The 22,339-nt window shown below is 36.6% G+C and overlaps 1 protein-coding gene across 1 annotated transcript in view; it reads left to right on the forward strand.

The window, feature by feature from the left end:
• The first annotated feature begins 409 nt into the window (after positions 1-409).
• LOC115255108 (beta-1,3-glucosyltransferase) overlaps positions 410-22,339 on the forward strand; it is a 124,098-nt gene continuing 102,168 nt past the window's right edge. The window contains exons 1-2 of the mRNA XM_029852949.2: positions 410-428; positions 10,089-10,408. Of these exons, the coding sequence (XP_029708809.1) occupies positions 10,237-10,408 (172 nt within the window). The 5' untranslated portion in view covers positions 410-428; positions 10,089-10,236. The remainder of the gene's footprint in view (positions 429-10,088; positions 10,409-22,339) is intronic.

Consider the following 22,339-nt stretch of genomic DNA (forward strand, 5'->3'; position numbering starts at 1 on the left):
TTTGTCATTAATTGACCCGTGGAAGCATGAGGTAGGAACTTTCAAACCCCCTCAACCATTCATCCCTCAGCATGGGTCACCTACACGGGTGCTAATAACTATTCCTTCCAGCGCACGTTGCAATGTTTTGGTTCACTCGTTCGGCCGGCATTCCGATGCATTCCCGCCATCCAAGTTCGTGCCATTCCAACGCGTGCGCTTTTCACTCTCCATCAGAACCAACAACGTGCACGGCCGTTCTTGAGTGAACAATGTTTGTTTACCAACGAGTCACATTTTCCCGAACTTCACCACAAAGCAGCTGATTTTCCTCAGTCGGAACAGTCGTGGAGTTGAATCGAACCGGTTCGGATGTGTTTTCCGTGCTTTTCCCGGTCAGTGGAAAACCGTACTCGGAGTAGTGTAAATTTATAGGCATTGAATAATCCGTGTGTAATTAAACGTGACTTTACGTGGAATCGTGGAACGCTTAGTCTCTATGGATGGGTCGCGTTGGTGTTGCCTAGATGAAATTGTTTGTTTTGCACTGTAATGTGGGCAAACTGAAAATAACCTGATTGGAGCAAAAGCATATCAGTAGAGTCATCAACCTTTTAGAACATTCTGCACAAGTCTTATACTTCAATGCTATGTCCCAATATTTGATTTTCTCGTAATCTTCAATAAAAAATAATGACTTCTGATTGTCTTTAGATGTTTTTCTTCCTTAGGCTGGATTTAGGTTTCTTTTTCGTATCTATAAAATATTCAAATTGTGAGAAAATTTAAAGAGATTGAAAAATCCAACAGTTACAATAGATAGAAAAAGTTGGCATTCGAAGAAAATGTGAAAAATGTGAAGACAAGACCTAACAGGAGTGGTCTATTCCTCTTCGTAGGCTTGCATTCAAGCACACTCGTAGCTTTTCCCCCGCTACACCTAGATGCACCTGAGACCTGCACTGTTTATGTATTGTGTGAGAGAATAAGGTTTACGGCCTGAATCATGCCTCGCCGTTATTGTTGACGCTGAAATTAAAATGTATATTAATTAAACATGATTGTTTGTGGTGCAGCAGAGCGGCAACCAACGCTTGGGAGACTGCGGCGGAAGCAATCCCGATTGGCGCCAAACTGCGGTGCCGCCGTACGATTCGAGTTTTGTGCCGCCTCGTCCCTTGGAGTGGGGGGTGGGAATCATATTCGCACAGCTCTGGTGGAAAGCACGTGGTGGAAAGCGAAACGTTTGAAGCAGGAAAGTCAATACATGAACACGAATATTGACATATTTATTATTTACACATATTTTGCGGTGGCTGGCGTACGTGAGTCCTGCTAACTGATGGGATACACTAGGAGTCCGTCGTACCTACCACACGTCCGTCCGATCCATCCAGCATCGCACTAGGTAGTGTTGCAAAAGTGATGCGTTGCTACTGCTCTAGTGGAGTGTGAACGAGTTAATTTGAAAGTGCTTCCTAATGGAAAACGGTGGAGTTTTTCAAACGGTTGATTCTGAATTTGCGATTCCGTTCTGGGTCATACGAATTACTGATGTTTCATACTGTATAGCAGCACGGCGTTTCAGTTGTTTTCCGGCATTTTTGAATGATATTTATTTTTGAGTAACTTTTATTCTTTGACTCCATGACTAGCCTGAACATGAACATTAAATTTCATCTTGCGCCGACATTTCGAACCCTCTAAGCAGAATACCCTCTTCGATTCAGTGTACTCAGTTTTGTACCTTTCAATTCCATCCTGTTTTGCTTATCTTTTCACAGATACGCGTACTTCGACTAGCACTATAATTGGAATCTTCCTCAGTTTTAGCCACAAGGGATAACTGACGAAGAGGAAGATTACAAGTAGTAGTTAAAATACGCGCACGTATCTATCAAACGATAAGCAAAAAAGGGCGGAATGAAAAGGTACAAAACTAACTCATTCGAAGTTTAAATTTCAGTTTAGACTTCTATAAATAATAAAGAAGAAGAAGTAGAAAAAGTAGAAGAGAATAGATGAACTAAAGAAGGTTTGAATCGACTATTTAGCCAGGAAACCCCTATTTCATGACATAACGAAGCTTTTGTGAAAGCTGATCCCAACCCAAGCAGCACACATGTTATATAACAGTTACGGCAGCGCATATTTTAGCTAAGTTAATTCGACGTTATTCTAGCATTGTGTTAGAATTGCGTCAAATAAACTTCTATACAACCAAAACTTGCGCTATCGTAACTGTTATATAACATGTGTGTTGCTTGGGAATCCCTATTCATTTGATATCTGTGCAAATTCGATTGCTCCGGTCAATCACGGAGTAGCAACTATGAAGTGTGCGGTCATCTATGCTCATGCTCAGAAGATCAATTTTTGGTAGAATGTACATTTTTGGTAAAACTTTAAAATTATGTCAAAGCTCTGAAAAACCACAGAAGAAAAACATGGGAAAAAATCTGAAGTGTTGATTGGAGTTTATTATTAGTTCTAAAAGATTTCCTTTGGAATTTTGCAAATATTGTCTACTGGAAACTCTGGAGAAGTATTTGGCGACTTTTTATGAAACATTTTGCATAATCTTTTTACGAATTTATTTGACCTCATATGCTGTAAGTGTTGTAAAAAAGCATTCGTAAAATAAGGAAAATGTGTACTTACATTCAACTTTATTGTTGAAAATGTTGGAAATAAATACAAGACTAACAACGTCAAAACGACGTTTGAATGTTTTCCAGAAAATAATTTTTATAGTTTCGTGAATTTTTACTTAGATTTAGTTCATCACATACCATACATTATAAATTGAAATATTTTTTTTCTGGTATGTACCAATAATTTTGGAAAGTTATTTAAATTATGTTCGGAGTAGACGTACGCGCCGAAGCACATGTCACCGACGGCGGCATATGTAATAGTTTAAGGCAACGGTGGCGGCGACGCCGTACATCATACTCGGCGAAGGCAGCGGTGTAATCAGCGTGATTTTTTTTTATGTTCGTGAATTGCTACTACTAGTCCCTTTAACACGTCAACACAGCAGGCCCGTGCACAGAAGTGGCGCCAAGGGAGGGGTTTTCCCCGATTTTGGCAAAAGGCGGAGGGGCGCCTAGTGTATTAAGCGTCGGTAATGGGGAGGGTTTAACACCCAAAACCCCCCCCTTGTGCACGGGCTTGCAACACAGAATAATTTGTTTTCTAGAAAAATGCATTTTTTGTGCGTAAGGAAATCAAGGGTTTCAATAAAAAAAACTTTCCTCGCAAGAATTTTGGTATAAATTTTTGAGAGGTTCCTTGAAGACATTCTGCAGGTAATTTATAGAAGATTCCTCAAGGTAGAAATTCACAAAATCGCATACATGTTTGATGGATATTTCTAATACGAATTATAGACAAGTGCTGTCATGGTAACATCATAGCCCAAGGCTAGCGCGTCATATGTACAGGTATGCCCCAAAGATTTTTTTTTAATATTGAATCTTATGCACATTTTTTTTTTATTCTTAACCACTTAACCTATTTTTACAGCTCTTTGTCCACTAGGGCACTACGTAAGCGATTCCAATTGGCAGCTGCACTAACACTTGTACTGCGCCTAAATGTATTCTATTATATTCTTATTCTACTATATCGGAACTGGTTTTGCCTTTGTGCTGCTTTCACTTTTCTACCCTGTCCTTGGTAGAATGATAAGCACGATGATGAAATGATATGTGGTTATTGTTCCTTTTCCAGTCCGATTGGGGGTCGTCCATTATGGGTTGCCGTTCGCCGATATCCAATTATCCGGGTCCGTTTGAGCTATAAGAGCTCAGAAGTGGGTCAAGTGCCAGCCGCTCTTGAGGGTAAGCGCAAATGACGATGTGCCGGGGCTGGGATCGAACCCATGACCATCCACTTATGAAGCGAACGTGTAGCCACTGCGCCACGGGCCCCGGCATGTTATGCACATTAACTGGATGATTTTTCCTAATCGGGAGAATATTCTTTAGTTTTAAGTCTCTTAAATAAAGAAAAATCAATCAATAAATTAGTTTTAAGTAAAAGCGAGTGTATGTACCAATAATCCGATTTTCCGGTACCGGAAAATTTCTAGAACACCATATGCTGCTATAGTTCGGCAGCTCAAAATTCATGATTGTAAAATAGAGTAGTTTACTTCTAAGAGTTGTTTGAAGATTCCTACGGAAATTTCTCCAATAGTTTTTCAAAAATTACTGGAATTAATGCAGGAACCCAGAGTTCCTTCAAAGATACATCCTGGGATTGCTATGAAATTTCCTTCAGGATTTTTTTTTACATTATTCCAGGAATTCCTCTAGAAATGTCTCCAAAACAATCTTCAAGATATTCCTCCCAACGGTTTTCAAGTTTTCACCCAGCCTTCTTCTTCAAAAAAAAAATCATTTCCTGCATAAATTCCTTATTATATTGTAGAAGTTCGTTCCTTAAGAAGTTGCATCATAGATTACTCCAGTTATTTTTTCAGTAATTCCTCAATAGGTTCTTGAAGGAAATTCTCAAGAGGTTTCTCCATGCAGTCATCCTGAAAATTCTCCAGGGAGATTCCTACAGAAATTTTGACTTTTTCTTTGCAGGAATGCTTTATGAAATTTTTGATGGAGCTTCGAGACATCCCTTTCTAAAATTTTGAGATTCTCTCAAATATTACTTCATAAATTACTCTAGAAAGTTCTTACAGAAGCTACTCAAACATTCATCCAGGGATTGAATCGCAAACTTCTCTTTGGATTCATGGAGACCTTCCTAAGAGATTTTATCAGATTTTTTTCCGGAGACCCTTTAGATATTCTTTGAGGAATTCTTGCAGAAATCACTTCCGGATTTATTTCCTGTCGTTTCTATACGAATTTCTCAAGAAAATTTTCATGGAATAACTGCAGGCATTCTTTTGGAGATATCTTCGAAAAAAAATAGTTTTAAAAAAAATATAATTCTTCATTACACCAACAATGTTTGACACTTCTGAGGTCATTTTGACAGACCACACACATACACGAAAAAGACGGATCATATATTCTACTTTATCGATCTTGTTGCCGTCCTTTTCATGCTCGTGTTACATCTGCCAAAATGACCTGCGAATTGCCAGTCATTTTGAGGTTAGGTTCGTTGGTGTAATAAAGAATTTGGCGAATCCTTCAAGAACTCTTCCAGATTTGTTTGAAATTTCTGCAGGGTTTCCTTTAATTATTGAATTAACCTCTTGTGATTATGTAAGAATATTCTGCAGGATTTTTTTTGCAATTATGCCTTCAAATATTTTGCAAGAAATTGAACTCCTATAGAAGTATCTTAGGCAGTTCTTCCTGCTTCAGAACATCAACTAAGAATCCCTTCAGAAATGTATATATGAATTTATTCAAGAACTCCTCCAATACCTTCTAGGAATTCCTCCGGAGCCATCTCAACGGGTAACTCCACCCAGATAATCAGTAAGCAGTTAAAAAGGCATTAACTTGGCACTATATGCGCCTTCACAGCAAATCATTAAATACCAATCTGCCGTATATGCACCATTAGTGCTAATTTAGTGCAGGTCTTGGCCCAATATACGGCTGCTTAAATGCTTAAATTTCATATTCCCCAGATTGTCAAAACTAATAACTGCCCATTTTACGAATTGCTATGATACGGCAGTAAGCAGGTCGAATGCAGATATAAAACAGAAATATGTCTTATTCAAATGCTTATTGGTTACAGGGCAGGTATTCCCCAGAGGTTCTTGCAAAAACTCCTCCAAAGATTACTTCAGAAATTGCTTTAGAGAATTTTCTTCTGGAAATTAAAAAAAAAAATCTTGGAATATCCAAAATTCCTTTAGAAATTCCTTCAGAGGATCCTTTTAAAATTTCTCTAGTATTTTTTTTGTGTACCGTCAAGGCGAATCGAGCCCCCACGATGACTGGCGACTTGACGGTAATATCATTGAGTACTTCTGTAAAATCCGTGAATAAATATCTGAAAGAATTCCTGGAGCAATCTCTGAAGTAAACACAGAAGATATTTCTGAAGGAACCGCAGAAGCAGAAGGGCATTTTTTATTGTCATACAAATTGGGCCGAAGGGTCTCAGATTTTCATGATTTTTTTTCCACAGGCAGGGCTCATGAATATATGATCAAAAAAATGAGAAAAATTCAGGGTCGCCTATTTTCTCGGAAAACTCAGGTGGAAATTCTTTGTTTTCCCCTGACACTACTTATTTAGAAAAATCATAACTCAAGAACGAAGCATCATAGAAACAAAGTTTTTTTAAGAAATGAAAGCAAATTTTCTCAGAAATCCAAAAAAAACTAGAACTGGAAAAAGTTTCCCCTCAAAATTTTCCACAGTTGAAAAAAATTGTAAAGCAAAGCCGGAAAAACAATGCCCGAGCTCGTGAAAAATTTTCAAAAAAATATTTTTAAGAAGGTTATTTTATAAGCTTTAATCGCTGAAATTTTTGGATTGCACTTTTTTTCGTTTTTGAGTTATGACGAATTTTGTTGAAAAATGCCCAAATGTATCATATGTATACGCTTTTTCTTTGAAAAATAATAACTCAAGAACAAAGCATCGTAGAAACAAATTTTATTAATAAAAATGAAAACAAATTTTCTCAGGAATAAAAAAAATATGAAGTGGAAAAAGTTTTCCACAAAATTTTCCACCGATGAGAAAATTTAAAAAGGAAAACCGGAAAAAAAACTATTCCCGAACTCGCGGAAAATTTTCAAAAAAATATTTTTCAGAAGGTAATTTTACAAGCTTTGATCGTTGAAATTTTTGGAATGGACTTCTTTTCTTTCTTGAGTTATGATCAATTTTGTGAAAAATAACCATGTACGCATATATTATATAATCATTTTCACAAGTGCATTCCATCAAAGCTTATGAAACTACCTTCTCAAAAATATTTATTTGAAAATTTCCCGCAAGCTCGGGCATAGTTTTTCCGGATAAGTAGTGTCAAGTAAAACAAAGAATTTCCACCTGAGTTTTCCGGAAAATAGGCGACCCTGAATTTTTCTGAATTTTTTTTTTGTTCATATATCCATGAGCCCTGCCTGTGGAAAAAGTTACATGAAAATCTGGGACCCTTCGGCCCAATCCCGTACGGTAATAAAAAATAATGCCCAGTAGCAAAAAGAAACCTTCCAGATTTTTTTTTTTGAGCAATTGGTTGCGTCCCCGTATTCCGCATTTAGTATGGGAAAACGTGCTTTTTATCATTTTTCTCATAAATTGAAGATTTTTGTCTAAAATGATCTAACCAATGACGTTGAAGTATAGCCTATGATATTCCAAACAACTCTGCCGAAGACCGTAAAGTGATCCGACACTTGTGACGAAAGTTATTACCTGCAGATCGTGTGATGGTAAAGGAATAACATCAATAATAAAATCTCAATTTATGACCTAACTTATAAAGCGTATAACTTTTTTCGCAAGTGTCTGATCCCTTTGCAGTCTTCGGCAAAGTTTTTCAGCATATCCTAGACTTTACTTTAACGTTATCGATTACATAGTTTTATACAAAAAAATGCAACTTATTAGGAAAATGCAAAAAAGTACGTTTTCCCAAACTAAATTATATACAAACTAGCTGTACCCGGCAAACTTTGTCTTGCCTACTGCGTTTTTTGACGTTTCATGTTTCTAGCCAAGACCATATCCCCGGACAAAATGTAGGGAAGATCGATTTTCAAAAACTCTCAATTTTTCCATGTTTTATGCCTCATAAACCTTCCTTGGGTGAAAACTAACAGAACAAAACTAAGACGACCAAAATCGGGCCTTCCGTTTGCAAGTTATGCGCGGTCCCACGTATGCCACTGCATTTTTATATATATAGATTTCAATCGTAATGCGGAACATGGGAACGCAACCATTCGTTTCCAAAAGCTTTGATCCGGATTTATGCGATCAAATTTTAATTTTCCCCATACAACGCTGACCCACTCTATAGAGTATGCCCGAGCAAAGGCGGATAACAAAATGATAACAAGTTCTGTTACCTGGTTATCATTCGTTTGATAATTGAGTTTGTTATCATTTAGGTTGAATTAAGAGCCAACATAACAAAAATTATAGCTCATATTTACTTCTCGAATACCAAAATTATAAGAAATTAAGTTATCATTGAGTTCTAGTTGATAACTAATTGTGTTATACAATATCTTGTTCAACATTATATTTAGTTATCAACATGAAAAAATACAGCTGATTGATAACTTCTTTTGTTATCAATTAGTTATCATTCAGTGCTATTTTATCGACCAAAATAGAAAAAATCTACTTTAATGACATTGTCATCTATTGAAAAAAGTTTCTTGTGATTTACAACCAATAATGTTTTCAGCTATTGCGCCCAGGCGGGTCTCGAACCCTGATCGAGTGATTGTCGGTCGCAGCCGATTGCCCCTATCTATACCAACGGGACTCATTGCGAGTGAGAGTAATAAAAGGCTACGCTTTCGTACTGCAGTCGTATTGAAGGTGGAAAGCGGAATCTATTTTTAGATTCGAGGTTCATCAGACTCTCAGTTTTGAGAAAGCTTTGAAATATGCGTTTGGAAACAGATAACATATTTTGTTATCATTTAGTATTTCTATGTAATCGTGATATACCAAAATGATCGATAACTAAATTGGTTATCATCTGGTTATCATCAATTGAAAAAGATGATAACAAAAAGAAAAAAATATGATAACACCGATAACACAGTTTATTATCAAAGAGATATCTTTTTGTTATCCGCCTTTGCTCGGGTATATTCTATATATACTATAGTATATATAATCTTCAAACTACTGATGATGTCTCTGGAAATATTCCTGGAGAAGATTCAAAAAGAATCCGTGGAGAAGCTTCTGAAAGAATCCTTGAGGGTTTTTGAATAAATCTTCTGTCTAATTTTTGCAGAAATCTTCGCAGATATTATTTCAAAAATCTCCGAATGGGTATCTGAAAAGTCATAATGAAAGTCCCGAAGAAATCCTAGAAGATGTTGCTTAAGAAATTTCATGAATAATACCTGGAAAAACTGCTTGGCAAACCCTTGATGGAATTCCTATAATAATTCATTGAGATATATTAAGAAGAATGCCTGGAGAAATAAAAGTCTTATCAATATTCATGGATTCTCCAAAAGAATTAGTAGTAGAGGGAAAAAGAAAAGTTTTTTAAGGAAATCCCGCAAGAATCTCTAGAGAAATAGTTAAACATCTGTAAAGTATAATCGAAGAATCTCATGAGAAATTTAAAAAGAAAAAATAATAAAATCATAACATTTTTTATGTGATAAAAGATCGCAAGAAAAATACAATAAAATTAACAAGAAAGAGTATTGCAAACTGTTAAAAAAATTACCACGATTATTGCTGTCAACATCAGGTCCAAACAAAAGGTTCGTAAAGTGTCGGCGATAATTTGTATACGTAAAGTTCAGGATATTGGTACAAAGTTCCGTGTCAGAAATTGAGCTCAATCCATCAAAACAAACCATAGATACAGCATGTCAGAATTGATCATTTTTTTATGAAAATCGGCGTTTTTTTCAATCAATTATGCACCATAGTCTATCTCCTAATTCCGTTCTTTCTTTGTCATTATTTGAAAGGTTTTTAGTTTTAGAAAGCTCCTAATTCCATTATTTTAAGAAGTCAAAAAGGTGAATTCCAGAAAAATAAAAAAATACTATGATAACTAATTTCAAACAATTTACAGCTGTACTGCGTACATTTGGTTAATTGTGTATATGTAGCAACTTATAGTTCAATACCGATGATCCAAGACAACTTTAGAAAGAAAAAAAATCAAATACAAACACCATTTCATTCGGAAATCGCGTTACAGATAAGAGTGCTACAAGTGAAATACAAAGTAAAGCCATGTGCCCGTCGGCGAATAGATAACAGTGAACAAATACACCACAAACCGCCCAAAAACACAAACCCAAAATTGAATTCGTTCGAAGATACTCCACTTCTAGAATTGTTTCCCATCAGCAAGTGCAAACAATTTCCCGACGGCAACAAGTCAAATACTTCCGCCCGTAGAGAAAAAGCAATCGTCAAGTGGTTTTTAATAATTCAAGCCCACAGATAGTACCTAGGTATAGCGTCCATCCGAGTGTACCGAGAGCAGCAGATAATGAAGAGCGAGGCGGCTATTAATCTGTGGAAACCAAACCGAAGAAATGTACTCCAGTAGTGGTGAATTGCTAGCCGAAAATGAATCTGCTGCTGTTTAATGACATTAATTATGCATCCGTTGGTAGCGAGGTCCGGTTCCTGGTTACCGTCGAATTCAACAGTCATGAGAACAACGACGATTGTCCTGGTGGTGACAGTGGTATGTGTTTTGCTCCCACAAGCTGGATCAGTTCCGGACGAAGTGACCGATTCGAGGAAACCATTACTGGGTAAGTTGATACACTTAAGGATGTTACTAATGAGATGTATAATTGGGGCAATCCTTTTTTAATCCAGAGGTTGTCAGTAAACTAAGAATCAGTTGATCAATCAAGTTAAAACGAACATCAAATGGCATGTAAAATGTTCAAATTATTTCTGAAGCGTTCCATACATTGCACATTATGTACTAGGGGAAGGCCCACGTACTACCGAATTTTCCTGATAAAATAAATAATTCAAAAAAAAATATTACATTCTAGGAGCTGAAAACTGTTAGAGGCAAAACACCTACGAGCATTTCCTATTTTGACTTGTAATAAAATACCGAAAAGCTCCGTCAAACTGTATTCAATATAGCAATGGTAGATATAGGAGGCGCATGGTAGTTCATAGGATAATGCCATGTAACATCAATTTACAAAATAAAATGAAAATTGTGAACTTCCATTAAGAACCAAAATTTTTGATGCATAATAATCAGTTGCTTATTTCGGAGAAAGTGTTTCAAAAATTTTAAGTAAAATAAAGTATAATTTTAGGCATAATTTTTGGTGGTAATCAAACATAAATGGCAATGTCATTTAAGAGAAGTCTGACAGGCTGACTGCTTGATTCAGTTCGATAGAACTGAGGAACAATCATGCACAACTTCCATCGAGTGCAGCGGAATCATATTGTATCGTGTCCGTTCAACCACATAATGCTCGCAATAGCAAATTAATATTATCGATAGAGCATAATTATTATTCCTCGCGTGCCACATTTTGTTGCTTTGAACGGAGCGCAACGATGCTGGAACGATATAGATGCTACACAGCATTGTGCTTAGTCTTGCATACCAGCAGAGGTTGAACGAACGAACGAACGAAAAGGATCGCTTTGGGTCAGATAGAAGGATGCCAGCCAGAGTACACGTCCTTTCTCCACCGTTGTTCGTTTGCACTGCCTTTTAACGACGCCGATGGTGAAGAAGATAAAATTATCATATCATTGCAAGTTTGGTTGCTCTCTATTGGTGGTGACTAAACGGTGTCATCCAATGGCAAATGGAAGACACTGGTTTTGTTTCTCTCCCCCCAACCACCAATAATGTTTGCCATGGTCATGGTGTGGTGGGTCCTGAAGTGGTTTACGAAAGCTTGCGGCAACAGGGGATGATTGGATTCTCCCTCCACGAAGTGTACATTAAATAAGCTTAAAAGTCACAGCGAACGATAAGCTCTCGCTGTAGATGAGATGCACGCGGTTTGAATTATTGATGAGTCCGAAGGAAAACCACATGAATGATTTTTTTTTTCGAATCTGAAACTTCGCTCAGTGGATTAAAAATGGTGCCATTTGTTTTTTTTGGTATACATCCTCCGACAACGATAAGAAGGGTGCCATTTCGCAGAAAATCACGAATTTAAGGCATTAGCGCCCGACAATGGTTGAATGGTTGAGAATGCTTGTCTGGAATGACCATCCAGTAGAAACAGATGGACAGAAACTTTTTGAAATGGTATCATCGAAATGACGAATCCAATCCCGTGCATGGAGCACAGTACTCATATCATCCGTCTGGAAAACTGGCTGACAACGAAAGTTGCAGGAAAATTTTGGAGGTGCTACCACAGGTGATCGCCTCTCTGATATAAACACCGTATACCAGGAAAATGATTGATTCAGTTAAATTTGTCGTTTTCATTACATAGCATACGAACTCTTAAAAGACTTCCTGATTTGTGAGAAGATTTTCTAACTTAATAAATTAATTGAAAAATTTATGAAGAAGACCCCGTACCCGAGCAGAAGAAAATATATATCAACATCATAAAAAATATTTTATTTTGGCTTAATACTGAATAATGAAATCAGTAAGTTTTATGTTATTAGCATAACATATTACGTTATAAGCTTGTCTGTCATAAGTGGCAAAATACCAAATATCATAACAAAAAAAAAATGTTCCTGGAAGACTAATTCAATAACATGTTTTGTTAGATCAATTACAAATTAATAACAGGAAATTTGTGAACTTGTTATTGGTGTGTTATTGTTCATCACATATTTGTACAATCCATATAGAAGAATAATAACTGAAATTGTTCTACAACAAAATATATTATTGGAATGTTATCTTGTGGATACATCCCAATAACTTGAACATAACAAAATAAGATTGTCCAACAAAACAAAACAAATCTGCTATTCTCCACTGCTCGGGTAACGTGGCTAGATCTCCTGAGGGGGCATCCATAAAGTACGTCACGCTCATATGGGGGAGGGGGGGTTTCGTAAAGTGTGACAAGCAATGTATTAGGTATACGAAAAACCCGTACAAAGGGGGGAGGGGGGGGGGGGGTCTAAAATTCTTAAATTTTGCGTGACGTACTAAATGGATGCCCCCTGAGAATGGTGCGTTGCGGTGTAAGATCTACCAAATAAAATGATCTTGATATTTTTCTGCCTAAAGTAACTAGGCAGTAGTTTAGAAGTACTCCATGAACTGCCTGAACATTGACCAACCGTATGCTTTGGAGTACCCTTCCTCTAACAACACTCATATTGACTTGACACTTAGGCCTGATAGGTCGTAGAACTTTCTACATCTTTCATAGGTGTCAAATTACCCATCGCTTCCCATTCCTCAGCAGTCGCAAGTTCGCAAAGACGAGGCCAGGACAGCTCTCGGGGCTAAGGCTGTACTACCCTTGACATTTGTGCGACTTTCTTAATGCTTATGTTTACGCTTTCTGTGATAACCAGATAAATGATTAAACTAAATTTATGACAATTTCTCATACGCTTTTTTGCCAAGGAAGCATCCCATTAAACCCCATCCAATTTCCAACTCCAGAAATCTATGAAGTGGCCCAAGTTCTTGGACGTTCTGGGTATCTAATCAACATTTTCTCCTCATCCTGGAAAGGTGTCGATCAAAGAGTTCGTTAAATGAAAGGTTTTTCAAGTCCCTGACAACTATTCTGGTGCATTAAACGTCTCTATCGACAGGATGTATATGGTCGGCTATGATATGCTATACTATAATCAAAGAGAAACAGACGTAACACTTAGAACAAGTTTCATTAAAAAACATCGTCACGAAAACGTAATCGCCCAATGCTAAACGTACTGTGTTTGGCCGGACCGCCACTAGATGGCGGTAGTGAGCAAACGTCAAACAGGAGCAAAAACGATACCAGCGCCGCGAGTGGTCAATCGACCTACTACTGAATATTTGAATCAACCGTTAAAAAGGTGATCGATGGGGGACAACGAGAGTGTGACGTCTGTTTCTCTGTGCTATAATTGTCGAATTTAAAAAGAAGCTTCCGCCTTTTTAGGTGGGATTTTTTTTTAAGTCTAAACTAGAATTTCTGTTTAATATGTTCGTAGTTAACTGGTAGAGATTTTCTTGAAGATCTACTTCGTGAAAATATCCAAGAGGATTCCTGGAATATTTCCTGGAGAAGTCCATGCTTGAATCTCTGTAGAACCACCTAAACATACAGCAAATCACATTCTGAGAATAAGTGTGGCGGTCGGAACTTAAGAGGAAAACTTCTGATGAAAAACGTTGAAAAGTATTATAATAAGAATATAATATCATTGAAAAAAGGACGATAACGTTCCTCTGGAGCCAACCTTCTTATACATTAATTTATTAAGGAGTTTCTTATGTGAATTGTAAGGACATCAGCAATAAATCATATATAAAAATCTTCCGAGGATTTCTTTACAAGTGCTGCCTGTCCTATTGAGAGGCATGCAGCTCATGCGTCCAGCAATACCCTTCGTTGAACGTCTGAGATGCCAACGACTGACAAGCTAGGTTCAAAATTATAGGAAGCTCGATGAAGTCTAAGAATGCACTCAACAAGCTTAACTCTCCAACGCCCAGTGTCACCTCTAGGTGACACCTGTTTTGTTTTGATTGTTAAAAATCGAATTCTTGATCAAATCTTTTGCAACTGGTTTTAAATGAAAACTATACTAGTCTATTTTGATTTTTAGGGAAAGTGGTCCAGGTCAATCCGGAGTGGCCACCGGGAATCGACTACAAGCAGAATCAGGCAATTTTCTATAATCTGTCATAACACAAAGACGAAATTACATTATGATTCAAACTAAACGTCATTTATATTGGCTTCACATGTGCTTCAGTTTTATCTGGTGTAATTAAAAGTTTTATACAGTATGTTCTCAATAATCCGATTTTATCAGTTTTGGAAAATTTTCGTTTGGTCAATTGACTGAGCAAAATATTGAAACTGAGTCAACATATTAAATGCAGAAAGCGATGCATATTGAATGTAGGAAATATGGAAAAATCAGAAATGTCCACTGTCACTATGGTTCTGGTACCTGGAACCGATTCCAGGAGCCCCCAAATAGCACCTAACGTGTTTTCAGTCCAACAGCAGTGATTATTCTCAATTGTTAAGTGCAAAAAAGCCAAAACAATTTTATTTCTTTGCTAATTAGCTAGCGCAGTGCAAGAATCCACCATGGATCAGCATGGTCAGTAACATGGCCAATATGATACCCATCGGAAGATCCGGAACATCCGTAAAAGTGGTCAATTCATAAAAAATGTGCTAGAGCGTCGCGATTTTTTCTAAACTGATTTATTTCATTAACCTAAGGATGACATCATTTTTGTCACTGTTGTGTAAGCCAGTTTGGCCACTGAATTGGCATTCGCAATATCCGGAACATCCGTAAAAATGGCCAACTCGTTGTGCTACAGTGTCGCAGTTTTTTACAAACTTGTTTGTTTTAGCAATCAAAGGATGAAATCAATATTATGACTGTTTCAAAATACGGAGTAACCACTGGGTGAACCTTCGGATTATCTGGAAAATCCGAAAAAGTGGTCAACTCATAAAAATTGTTCTAGATCGTTGCAGTTTTGTTTCCAAAGTGATTTGTTCTTGCAATCTAAGAATGAAACCACTATTGCGATTAGTTTGTAACTCAGAGTGGCCACTGGATGGGCCTTTGGGGTATCCGGAACATCCGTAAAAGTGGACGATTCACAAAAATTGTGCCAGATCAGTGATCACCAAACTGCGGCCCGCGGGCCGCTTGCGGCCCTCGAGGCGATTTATTGCGGCCCGCGAACTGATTTTCAAGTATGTCAGAATATAGCTCGCTGAAAAATTGAATAACTAAATAGAACATTTTTCTATTTTTTTATGATTTGTTACAAAATATATTTTCTACAATGCTCAACTGCATTAGTATTATTATTTCTGAAATTGACTTAGAGCACTTTTTTTGTTATGAAATATTATTCGTCGCGTTCGATAAGGGGGAAATATCGAACGCGACGATTTGAATCCGTCGCGGGTGAAACCATCGCCAGAGTCGTCGCCAGCCAATCAGCAGGCGGGAGTCTGACGTTTCTCCGATCTCACTAACACAAACAAAGGTGGTTCTTGATTCGTCGCGATGATTCAGAAATGCGAAATGGAAGTTAGCAGCGCGTTTTTTATGAAAGCAACTTACAATATTGATCTTTGACTGAATTTTGTGGTAAGCGACAGCTCTTTTTAAAAAAATGGTGAAATTTGGAAACAGACTTTCGGAGAAATGGGGTATTTGTAGATCGGCATTCTATCGAAGATTTAATGAAACTGATTCAAAATGAATTTTGAATACTTGCGGCCCGCAGTCCCCATGTAAAATTTTATTTTGGCCCGCATAGACACTAAGGCTGAAGACCACTGTGCTAGATCGTCGCGATTGTTTTTATCGAACTCATTTGTTTCAGCAATTTAAGGTTGAAAGACATGTTGCGACTGATGTATAAATCGGAGTGACCACTGAATAAACCTTCGGTTTATCCGGAGTCAATTCATAAAATAAGTGTGTTAGAGTGTCACGGTTTTTGCGGGTTTTGAAAACTTTTTTCGACCCACCAACCCCCCCTCCCTCCGTAACGCTTTTTTTGTACGAAAGTCCTATTATTATTATAGTGATTGCTTTGTGAGTCATAGTAACCGTTGGATCCTTGGGGTATCTGAAACATCCGTAGAAGTGGTCAATTCATGAAAAGTGTGCTAGAGCGTCGCGACTTTTTCCAAACATATTTGTTTCCATAATCCAAGAATAGAATCACTATTGTGAGAATTTTGTGACCACTGGTTGGATGGAAAAGGAACTGAACTGATTTATTAGTGATCACTGTGGCGTATATATCAGCAGGTGGAACAATCATAAACATTTTAAAAATCACTTCGTACTTGGTGGGTGTTTCGACTCATAAATCAGTGACCACTGTACTTGTTTGGTCCTCAGAAGATTCGAAATATCCGTAAACATGAGTAATTCAATAAAAAAAATAACTAGAATGTTCCGATTCTTTTCAATCATAAACATTTTAAAAATCACTTCGTACTTGGTGGGTGTTTCGACTCATAAATCAGTGACCACTGTACTTGTTGGTCCTCAGAAGATTCGGAATATCCGTAAACATGAGTAATTCAATAAAAAAAATAACTAGAATGTTCCGATTCTTTTCAAATTTGTTTTAACATTTCAAGGATGCAATCAATGCTACTCATCTATCCGTGAGACTGCTCAAATAAAAAAAAATAACACAATTTCAATAATTTGATCATTGCGGATCCTCTGGATCCCATAAAGTGGCAACTTATACCTATTGATGGGTCGTAAAAATCGTTAAATCCATAAATTGTAAAAACGAATAAGTTTGGTACAACTTGCGAGAATCACGAATCAATTATTTTCGCTACTCATCAATAGTTATGTGTAGCCACTGTATGGGATCCAGAGCATCCACAAAAGTAATAAAATTATTGAAATTATGTTATAGTGCCGCTATTTTTTAGAAACTTATTTGTTTTGATAATCTAAGCATATCAATCTTCCCTAATAAAAAATTCCAATAAAGTCACCATAAACTACCATTGAATAATGATAAAGTTGACTGCTCATCAACAAATTATATTCTGTACGTATTTTCCTGATAAAAATGCTGTATTGGAAATTGGAACTACAATACGTGCACGATAAAATCAATGGCACTTATTGATCAGATAGTCGTATTGTTGAATTACTTGCAAATCTATGGAAATTATCAGTAGCTTTTTGTGCATTTCATCAAAGAAGGAACATCTTTCACGTGACAAAGATTTTGACAGTATTGATTATTATTTGGTAGTATTCTTTATAACGAATCGCATAAGCAAAATCTCTTATTGATGGGATTTTTTTAGATTTTATTTTTTTAGCAAATTTATTCGTCATCACACAAGAAACAAATTTGCCGAGAATAGCATAATGATAAGACCTAACAATTTTTTGTGTTAGTTTTTTTGGATTGGTGCATTTTAATTGTCAAGATTCAACTTATTCGTATCAATAGTTAATACTGAACTTTTCCAATAGTTTTTGATTTTTTTTTTGTAGTTTGTCACAGAAAAATGAAAACAACCGGTTAAGAAATAACTATGATATGGTAATCTGAAGTAAGTTGATTACAAAGTTTGTAAGGGAAACCGGCTTTTATGTATTTTTATTGACCGATACTGTAGTTATAAGTGGAAATGTAGTCCACGTTATGTTTGACAAAATCAATAAATAAATAAAATTACTTTAGTCGGTATCGGCCAAACGAACCGGTTCTTTCGATCAATCAGTTTTGTCGTATGAACAATCCCCATAAAAATATACATATCAGAGAACTTTAACGTTTCTCATACTATACAATAGCATATTTTAACCGGTTCATAACTAGATTGGTGTTACCAGCCAGTTTGCAAATTCATTTAATCTCGCTGATCTATCATTTTTCAAAAATAATAATTTCTTTAACATTAACACTTTTTTTCTTTTCAAAAGTTTATCGGATAAGCGAAACGGTTTTCCTTATCGCCTAGGGTGCCTGTACCAGTTATCGCACTACCTAAGGAAAACTACTTCTACAAAAATAGGAAGAAGACCGACGAATGTCGGCGATATGTCAAATGATAGATTTGTTTTCATACTTTAGAGGAAAAATATAAAATCTGAGCCAAACCCACTTTTACTATTTATTACGGCGTGTGCCAATGATAGTAACCCTGTACCAGTTATGGACATACTTTTTAATTTCGGTTCCACTTCGCACTTCCATATGCATTCCTTATGGGATTAGCCATAACTGGTACACTATGGCGAAATAGGGTGCAAGGAAGCCGAAATTTTAAGGAAAATGATTTATTTCTATCATAATTTGAGCAAAATGTGAAATTTGTATGAGTGCAATCGTCTTTTATGAACGTGATCGATTGTTCACATATTTTTCATTGGCGTAGCTAGGGGGGTTCCAGGGGTGCCTGGCACCCCCTAGAACAAATTTGGCACCCCCTAGAATTTTTCCTTGACAGTCACCTAAAATATAAAACTTATCACAATAATTCTAATATTTTTAAATGGTACATTTGAACAAAACTTCACAAATCACATCCGGAAATACCTGAACAATCAACAGACTTCCTGAAGTAATACTTCTATCTATTCATACAGTGATTTCTCTAGGCTTCCTTTATGGATTCCTCCCGATATTTCTTCATTAAACTTCCCTTAGAATTCTCCAGGCAGTCCAGATGAGGATGTACATACTAGAAATTTCTGCAAAGATTGGTCCAGCAATTTCTCCTAGGATTTCTTTGGAAATTCTTATTTTGATACTTCTCGGAATTCTTTTAGGAATTCCTCTAAAAATGTCTATTGAGATTCCTTCAGGAATTCTAGACAATCTTCCTGGGATTCATTCAGAAGTTCCTCCGGTGATTCTTCCAGGCATTCCTTCAGAGATTATATTCAGAGATTCTTCCAGAAATTTCTCATGGAATTCCTCAAGGAGCTTATATTGGTCTTCCTCTGGGAATTGTGGCTAGGATTCCTCAAGCAACTCCTGCTGTGATTCTTCCAGCAATTTCTCTTAGAACTCCTCCAAAAATTCTCGCTATGGTACCTTCAGGTATTCTACTAGGGAAGTTGTTCCGGAAATTCTTCCGGAAAATCTACCTGGGATTTTTTTCTAAAAATCCCTTCAATGATTCTTCCAGCGATTTCTTGAATGATTTATCCAGGACTTCCAGATTTCAGAAGGACTTCCAGGTTCTTCCACAATTTCCACAGGGGATTTCTCTAAAAACTTCTATTGACCTTCCTCCATGAATTCCAGCTGGGATTCTTCAAGCAATTCTCATTAGGACTCCTTCAAAAATAGTTCAAGGGATTTCTCCTGGCATACTTTTTTGCTGCAATACTTTCGTAAAATCTTTCTGAGATTCCCATAGATTCCAGAAATCTCTCCTGCAATTCCATTAGGGATTCCTCCAGTATACTTCTACTAATTCTTTCCAGGAGAACTGTAGGTATTCCTCCAGGAATTTGTTAGAGGAACTTCTCTTAGGATCCCCGGGCATTCCTGATTCTAGGATATCTGTAGAAATTATTTCTATGATACCTCCTGGAGTTCTAGGAATTCCTCCAGATATTACAGCTGGGATTACTCAAGCAATTCCTGCGGTTATTCCAGTTATTCTTCCTTCAAAAATTCAAACTGTGGTACTTCAGAAATTATGCAACTGATTCTTCTAGAGCTTTCTCCTGGCTTTTTCTGGGATCTTTCCAGGCAAACTTCCTGGAATTCTTGCAGATATTCCTTTAATTAATCTACAACGGATTCCTCCAAGGACTCATCCAGGAATTCCTTCAAAGATTTTATCCAAAGATTCCTCCAGAAATTCCTCATGGAATTTCTGCAGAAACTCCTTTTGGCCTTCCTCTATGAATACTTCAAACACCTTCTCCTGCGGTTCTTCCAGCAATTTCTCCAAAAATTCTTACTATGATATGCCCAGAAATTCTTCTAGTGATTCCCATACAAATTGATCCTAGCATTGTGGCTGGAAGTCTTCCGGAAAATCTTCCTGAGATTCCTTCAGAAATTCCTCCTGCGATTCCTTCAGGGCCTTCGCAATAGATTCTTCCAGAATAGATCTACCCGTTCTTGCAGGAACTTCTCTGGGTATTCCAAGGATTTTATCTTTCGATTCCACCAGGCATTCCTAATGGGGATTCTCTAGAAATTCCTGTATAGTGTCCTTCAGCAATTCCTCCTAGGATTTCTGCTGAGATTTCTACAATGATACAACCCAGAATCCTTCCAATAATACCTCCTGATATTTTTTCTGTGATTCCACTAGGAATTGTTATCCAAGATATTTTTTCCAAGGATTCTTTCATAAATTTCTCATGGGATTCCTCCAGCAACTGCTCTTGGTCTTCCTGCAAGAATTTCAGTTGGATTTCTCAAACTATTCCTGCTGTAATTCTTCCAGCAATTCCTCCTAGGACTCCTCCAGAAACTCTTACTGTAATACCTCCCGGAATTCTTCTAGGGATTCTTCTAAGAATTTCTCCAGGGATTTATTGAAAAAACTTGCTGGGATTATTCAAGGAAATCTTCCTATGAGCCTTGCCTTCGATGTTTCCTTCTGGAAATCCTAAAGGATTCCATTCGTGAGATATCTCCAAATATTTATCATTGTTTCAGCAATGTCTCCTCCTGAAATTTTTACTACGATACCTGCAGGAATTCCTCTAGGGATTTCTCCTGCCATTCTTGCTGGAATTCTTCTAGGCAGTTTTCCTAGGATACTTCCAGAAATGTCGTTGATTCTTCCAGGGATATTTCTAAATACTCATCCAGGAATTTCTCTAGAGTTTTTACTCATGGATAACTCTAGAAATAAATCATGGTATTACTCACAGAACTTCTCTTCGCCTTTTTCAAGGAATTCCAGCTGAAGGAATCCCAATATAAATCTCTAGAGGAATCCCTAAACGACTTTTGGGAATAGTAGGGATGCTAGGGGGTATTACTAGAGAAATCCCCAATGAAATCCTATAGGAATGTACGAGAAAAACTTGTAATTATTTAGAAAGCACAGAATGTTGCTAATTAACAAATTGTGAGATAAATAAAAAAAAATCGCGTTCTAGTGGGATTTGAACTCACGACTCCGTATTCGCTAGACCGCAGTATGGCCATTTCTTTGAGGGCATGGTTGTATTTTTTTTTTTAATTTCAGCGGTTGTTTCATTGGAATTTAATCAGCAATTTCTTGGATTTTTTTCAAGAATTTCAATGGCTATTCCTCTGAAATTATTTCAGCAATTTCTTTTTCAGTTATTCTGAAAATTTCTCAGGCAATTTTTTTCTAGAATTTCAAATGCTATTCTGAAGTTATTTCAGCAATTTCTTTTTCAATTATTCACGAAAAACTTCCTGACAAATTCCCAAAGAAATTGCCGGATAATATTCCATTACATTTGCCCTAGAACTTTCAAAGTAATTGCCAAAAGAATTCATATAATAATTACTAGTGGAATTCCTTAATAAAATTTTATGGCTTTTTAAAGAAATTGGTCAAATCCAATCTCAAAATAAATTGCTGAAATATATTCTATAAAAATTTCCACAAACATTCACAAAATAATTTTCAAAGTAATTCTTAAAGAATTTCCCGAAATCATAAAAGGATTTTCTGAATAAAATTTAGAAACAATCCCAAAAGGAATTGCCGTAGTAACACCATGACAGATTTTTTAAAGAACCGTCAAAGTGTTTTTTTCTTCATTTCAAATAAATTCTCGAAGAAAATCTTTGAGAAATTTGCCGAATCAGTTTCCAAAGGAATTACCGAAGAAGTTCCCAAATTAATAAACGAAGTTTTCAAAATTTCCAAAGGAATTGTTGATGAGATTCCCATATAGATTTTCAACGCAAGTTACATCTTAATTGCCGAAGGTTATTCCAATCGGAATTGCTGCAGGAATTCTTTACATAATTATTGAAGAAACCTCGTAGAAATTGTCTAAAGATTTTTTTTTTAATTTATAGAATTGATTTATTAACGAATTTCAGAAGGAAT

Source organism: Aedes albopictus, chromosome 2 (genome assembly GCF_035046485.1).
Source record: "Aedes albopictus strain Foshan chromosome 2, AalbF5, whole genome shotgun sequence".
Lineage (NCBI taxonomy): Eukaryota > Metazoa > Arthropoda > Insecta > Diptera > Culicidae > Aedes > Aedes albopictus.